Raw genomic sequence first — 6,795 nt, 5'->3', positions numbered from 1 at the left:
TGGCAAAGTATTGCTCATCGACTTCAAGGAACGATTTAGCCGTTTCACTCTCAGCAACAGAGCCCCGAAATGCCTCCGGAGTTGAGGGCTTCATGATCATCATGCACATTCAGTTCGACCGGTCCCATATCTCAATTTTAGCATCATTAGGCTCTGCCTCAATAGTAATGGGTCAGTCGAATCGAAGGACAAGATCCAAATCTATACAACCGAAAACAATTTCTACGATTTCCTTTCAAATCTTAAAGTTTGTCCCATTAAGTACTGGGATGTTGTTGACTTGAGTAGAAATATTGGGGAAGTAGAAATGACCACAATAAAGACAACAATACAATTACTCACTAAACATTCATGTCATAAATAAATCATGCATGAACAAAATATGGGTAATATAAATTGGGGACTCATTCCAAGACACCAGATGCAACATTAATCTCAACAGAGGATAGAAAATTAACTACAAAGGTAATTTTGGTGCAAAAATCAAGTATTGGTAATAAATTTTGTCAAACATAAGTCTATCGAAGGACCGGGAAATGTTCACATGAATAATATAAATAACTATCACATACTTATCATCACATGTGTGTTATTATTCGGCCAAACTGCGTCTACCAGAGGGTTGATCACAGAACACATAAATAATTTCATACTACATCTTTGTAATATCAATAAAATCGATTTTCACACACAGAGGTTGCGGAGGCAACTTGATTGTTCAATTGACAAAATTGATAAATTACTAGACCAATTAAATAAAAAAAAATAGGGTAAACTGTTTTTTTAGTCCTGTAACTGGACCCTTTATCATTTTAGTCCCGTAAGTGGAGCATGTCGCAAACTAGTCCCATAAGTGAAAATTTTTCGCTGTTTTAGTCCTCCGGCGCCGGAGATGCCCGCGTGGCTCGCCGGAGGTGACGTGTCCGCCAGGTGTCCCGCCAGGTTAGCGACACCTGGCGGACACGTGGATTTATTTTTTTTAAATTTTTTTATTTTTTTAAATTAAAAATATATAAATAAAATTAAAAATAAATTAAAAATAAGTTTTAGAAAAAAATTTAAAAAAATAATAAATAAATAAAAAAATCCATGTGTCCGTCAGGTCAGCGCCAGATGTCGCTGACCTGGCGGACACGTTACCTCCGGCGAGCCACGCGAGCGTCTCCGGCGCCGGAGGACTAAAACAGCGAAAAATTTTCACTTATGGGACTAGTTTGCGACAGGCTCCACTTACGGGACTAAAATGATAAGGGGGTCCAGTTACGGGACTAAAAAGACAGTTTACCCAAAAAAAATATTATGACATTAAGTGTCTCCCCGAATTTAAAATAATATTAAACCAATGAGATCAATGCCTTAAATCCCAAATCATATATTTAAATATATCCATAACTTATATTATATATAATATGTATATCACGAGATAATAATAAACTTAAGTAAATCATTAATATAGATACTAAAATCCCTTTATCTTAAAAATATATATATACACATATATATATATAAATGAATAAATCCATCAATTGTAGATAGATATTCCTCAATAAAATTCATCTTCTTTTATGTGCACAAGGATTAAATCATCCAATGATAATGTGCGAAAAAAATTAATTTTCAAAGATATATATATATATAAACTATAAATTCATATAATCGCTTATATGTGACTCTGTACTACTTGAATAAAAAGTTTAATTGATAATGCACTCGGCATATCTCCAATCTATATGTTCTATAACAATTTATATGAAAGAAACAAAAAAAAAAAAAAAAAACACATTATAACATACCTGGATCCATCGAGTTTCTTGATGTGGAACTGAGAACTTGAACAATTGGTATTACGGTATTCCTCAATTAAATCACTTAATGGGTCCTTCGTAATCTGTCCTAATGGGGAGAATAAATAACAATTATTGATTTAGTGTATTGGGGACCATAACTGAGTGTCCTTTGTATAGTGATCAATTGGTCACCCATAATCACCTAATTGATACGCTATTTGGTATTTGCTCAATTTATCTCTTATTAATAAGGGAGTAATTGACTTGTTCCATAATTAGATCATGTGATTTAAGTCAATCAAATAAATAATTGATTTTTTTGATCTAAGTCAATCAAATAAATGATTGATTATTTCTATAATTAGATTACATAATTTAAGTCAATCAAATAAATTAGAATAGCTAATATAATTGTATATTATTATTTATCCATATTTAAATAGGGAAATATATATTTTCCTAACACTATGGAGAATGCTTGGTGCAATAAAGGCGTCATCCAAGCCGAGTTTCTCATTCTTTCTTTTGTTCTCTCTTTTACAGTGACCATTGAACATGATTTTCACGCAATATCAATGCAAATCAAATCTAATATAGATTCTCTAAAACGGGAGACAAATTAGATTTTATCCTACGAATTAGAACTAATCTCAAATCAATAGATTATGAACAAGTTTACCTTTCAATCGATTGAAGAAGAGACCACAAGAAAGAGAACAACGATGGACACAACGGTTGAGGGATCAATGCCGGAGAGGTTCTCATCGGGCAGGGCAGTGGTTGAGTTCTAGTGAATCTGCCGTCGACTGAGTGATGGTAAGCGACACCAAAGGTTGAAAGAGAGTGGGTTTGGAGCGGAACTCGCTGGAGCCAGTAACACGGCATTGAAAGATGATGGTTGCGACAGCGAGGCTGGGTGAAATCATCGGCAAGGATGTTGGACAGTGGAGAGAGAAAGAATTAGGTGAGATAGATGAGAGACAACACGCTAGGAAGAAAGGCAGCGAGGATGACTGAGCTTGTGTAAAATTGGAGAAGATAAATGTGGGATAAATTAAAGAAGACGAAGGAGATACATCTAGTTTTATTGAAAACTATTGTGTATAATTTTTATTCAATAGTTTGAAGTCAATTTTGATTATTTGAATACGTCGATTTGAAAACCTTTTTGCACTATGTTCAGTGTATTTGCTCTAAGAGGCTGAGGATTCAATGCCCCGCAATCGTAAAGCTATCCATAATAGGGCTACATAAGAATTTATGCATTAAAAAATAGTTTTAAATTGGTCACGAATTTTTCTAGATATTTTGTTTGTTAATTATTTAAATTTAATTTTTTTAAAAAAAATTATTTTTTTTAATAGAAATATAAATTTATATGAATTTTTTCTAATTAAAATCAAGATTATAAAAGGATAATATGGATAAGAAATTCTAATAGAATTATTTTGTCGCTAATGGCCTAGTGATTAATTGAAGAGATGGAATAACATTTTTTTAAAAGAATAAATTATCAATTTATTTGTTTAGTGTTTAAATTTAAAAATAAATTAACGTAAAATATAAAAAATTGCATAAAAATAATATTTTATTTTTATTAAATAAATTATTTTTTTAAAAAAGATAAATATATCAAAAAAATTAAATTGGTCAAACAAACTCAAACTCTATATAACCAGCCGTAAATTTTCAGTTTTACAAAATAAACATTAAAATAAAGGCGCTTATGTGTTTTTTCACTTTGGTAAGGATGGAGCGCGGGAAATTTGAAAGGCGCGGAAAGCTAGCCGCCATTCAAGTTTCTTCTAAGCTACAGTCATCAATGGCGTCTCCTCTGAATAGTGCAAACGACTCTAACAGGTCGAGTGTGTGCCAGAGGAATGTCGAGATCTTCTCATCCACGGCTTCACGCCGAGGACTCTCAGGTGAAATAAATGAATGACCGACCTAGTTCTATTAACTGCTACATTTTCTTGTGGACACTATCTATTAACTCTTCCACCATTTTTTCCTTTTGTTATTGTGCGGAAGGTATTGAGGGCTCTAAATTCGGAGTCGTTTCCTTCAGGTTTGCACGATTGTAATTCATGTATTTAAGTTTCTTCTACTATAGCCCGAATTCGTGCTGCTCGTCATATTTTGTTTAAACTCCATAAATAATTCTGCAGACTCACTCTCCTTATTTTGTATAGTAATTAAGATTTTGGTTTGTAACATTGGTGATACGATTCCTTGTCCGCAGAGCCTCCTGATATCAGGAATTGGTTCTCGAGCTACTTGTACGAGTCCCCCGAATTGAATTCAGTTGATGGTTTCCTAGATCTTGATGGATCTAAATCAGCCTCTATTGAAGATGATAACAAAGAAAAATCTGGAGAAATTCTTAATGAAGGCAAATCCGAGGCTGATTTTCTCATTGCAGGAAAACAATTATCAGAGGAGATTGTCCATCGCAATGAGCCTGATGTATGTGAATCCAGCAAGTCAGACGCCATGGTAACTAAATTTATCCGTCATCAGGATTCAGTACCACCATAATTCTAAACTAAAAGATGTTTTGCTCCCTAAGAGAATTATCCTTTGCAATTTGCCAATTTACCTTAGCTATTAACATGTATGCAGAGGGTAGCGTATTCCTTAAACATGGCCTTAAGCCGAAAATGGATGTTGCAATGCTTGCTGTCAACAGATGATATACCTAGGTCTCCTATAGATTTTGTTCTTTTCTTTTAATTTTTGGTTAAGAGTAGATGAACTCCATTTGGGACTGCTTCATTCACCAATTAGAAGAAAATGAAGTTTGTGGGTGAAATTTGTGGTCAAACATTACAAATAATGTTTCTTTTCGAAACTAGGATTGTTTCAATATTGTGTGTGATCTTGAGGGCTATATAATGTGTAGGAAACACAATGAAGAGATAAAAGGTACATTAAGAAAATTGATGTCATTATATCAAATATAGTTTGCTTATAGCATATTGTGTTTACATTGAAATTCGACGGAGATGCCATTGTAATATATGTTTAATTGATGGTTGAAAATTACCATTGAAAGGTTCTTGTTTAGAGTTCACTTCTTGAGTGTTGGAGATTCTGAGCCTAAGGTTACATACTTACATCAAGTTCTCCGATCTTTATTTAACAAATTAACTTGAGGGATTTTGAATCTGCAACCTGAACTCACTCCTCTTCCAAGACACAACTTCGACAGATACATGGCCAACTGATTGTTTACAATTAAGATGACTTTGTATTTCCATCTGAATAAATCCTTATTTGTTTTGGTTGTTTTCATCTCTGCACTTAAAGCTAAACACTTGTGATCTGCAGGATGATCACAACATTAGGCCTATGACAAAGCCACGTGTCCTAAATTCATTCAATTTGAAAAGCTCCGGCGAACAAAAAAAGTCACCACAGGAACCAGGCAACGCAGACGAGGCCAAAAGGATGGGCTGTTGTCTGATAGACAGAACAAATGACAACACATTTCATGAAGAATACACTAAATACAACCAGGATGCAGATAGCCAATCCCATAAGTCCTCCGCAAGTAACAAATCTGTCGAGGAAGGTATGGGAAAGGAAAATCTTAATAATGTTGCATCATCTGGAATTAGAGATTGCTCGAAATCAGAACCTGTTGCAAATGGAAGTGATGGTTTTGTATCTACGCGGAAAAAGACTCGAAGATCAAATTCTGTGGAGAATAATGTGATACAAAAAAGAGGGCTACAACTTTTCTCAAATCTTGTCAGGGTGGCTAACAAAAGCATCGAGGCTTTGTCTTACAGCTGTGATGATGCATTGGGAGATACTGGAGAATGGCAATGCCCTCAGAAGAATAAACCAAATCTTGGCCCTCCTATGAAGCAGGTTCGATTGGAGCAGTGGGTTCGTCGTTGCGCGAAAAATGGATAGGTAGCGGCGGGAATGAATTACCCGGTATGTAGTGCAACTGTTAGAATGTTTTGCATTATATTGTCACTTGTTAGAACAAATGTGTGAGCAAGAAACTACTCCAAATAAATGGGGGCATAATTGGCTATAACATACGGGTGTAGTTCGTGTTTTCGGATCGTATTCGTGTCAGATTGAGCTGTGGATGTAACAAAAACCTATCAACCCGAAGACTACTTGAACCACAAAAAACTATCAATCCGAATACTACCTGAACCTAAATTTCAATCCAAAATCTCATACTTGAACACAACAATATTTTTTAGGTTTAAGTCAACTGATTTAGTGTTAGATCACTCGATAATCCGAACGAATATGAATGAACTTGACACGAAATAAATTCAAAAACCAAAAACTTCTTAAATTTATCTAACAAATTCAATAAAATATGTACTCCATCCGTCCCAATTCAAAGTATTATTTTTACCGTTTTCGTTTGTTTCACTTCAAAGTATTCATTTTATATTTTAGACAAAATAATCATACATTAATATTAAAATATCCTTGATTTTTTACTGAAATTACAAACATATCATTATATATACAACTACTTTATACATAAAGTCAAAGAACAAAAGATGTCAAAAACTCTTACATGCTTCCACTAACTAATAAAATACTATTATCATTCTCGTTTGGCTCTTTGCGTATTAATCTTTGAATACTCCTAATTATTATATCAAAACCTAATACAAATTTTAAAAAAATTGCAAAAATATTTTCATTAGTATCTTATAATACTAATAGAATGATATTTATACAAAAAAATTATACAAAATATAAGGATATTTTTAATGTTAAGTACAATGAAGAAAAATGTAAATGTGACTCTTAGAGGCGGACGAAAGAAGTATTTCCTAATTTACTACAAAACCTCAAATGCCCCTTGACTTGGGACGGATGGAGTATTATTTATTTAAAAGGAAAAATAGCATAAAATCTCTGTCTGGTTTGCCGAATTTGCTGAAAACTCCATATGATCTGAAAATTTTATAAAATCTACTTATAGTTTCTAAAATGTTGCAAAACATATCTCTGCCATTAACAT

At 33.5% G+C, this 6,795-nt stretch overlaps 1 protein-coding gene across 1 annotated transcript; it reads left to right on the top strand.

Annotated features, from left to right (window-relative positions):
- The first annotated feature begins 3,611 nt into the window (after positions 1-3,611).
- Positions 3,612-5,848, top strand: LOC127241817 (uncharacterized). The gene is made up of 4 exons (XM_051261040.1): positions 3,612-3,712; positions 3,819-3,855; positions 4,030-4,283; positions 5,118-5,848. Exons 1-4 carry the CDS (start codon positions 3,668-3,670, stop codon positions 5,706-5,708), a joined length of 927 nt encoding a protein of 308 aa, XP_051116997.1. The 5' UTR covers positions 3,612-3,667; the 3' UTR covers positions 5,709-5,848.
- The last annotated feature ends 947 nt before the right edge of the window (positions 5,849-6,795 follow it).

The sequence above is a fragment of the Andrographis paniculata genome, unplaced genomic scaffold (genome assembly GCF_009805555.1).
Source record: "Andrographis paniculata isolate CXL003 unplaced genomic scaffold, ASM980555v1 Contig83END, whole genome shotgun sequence".
Lineage (NCBI taxonomy): Eukaryota > Viridiplantae > Streptophyta > Magnoliopsida > Lamiales > Acanthaceae > Andrographis > Andrographis paniculata.
The sequence above is the reverse complement of the archived record's forward strand: the minus strand, read 5'-3'. Positions and strand labels throughout refer to the sequence as shown.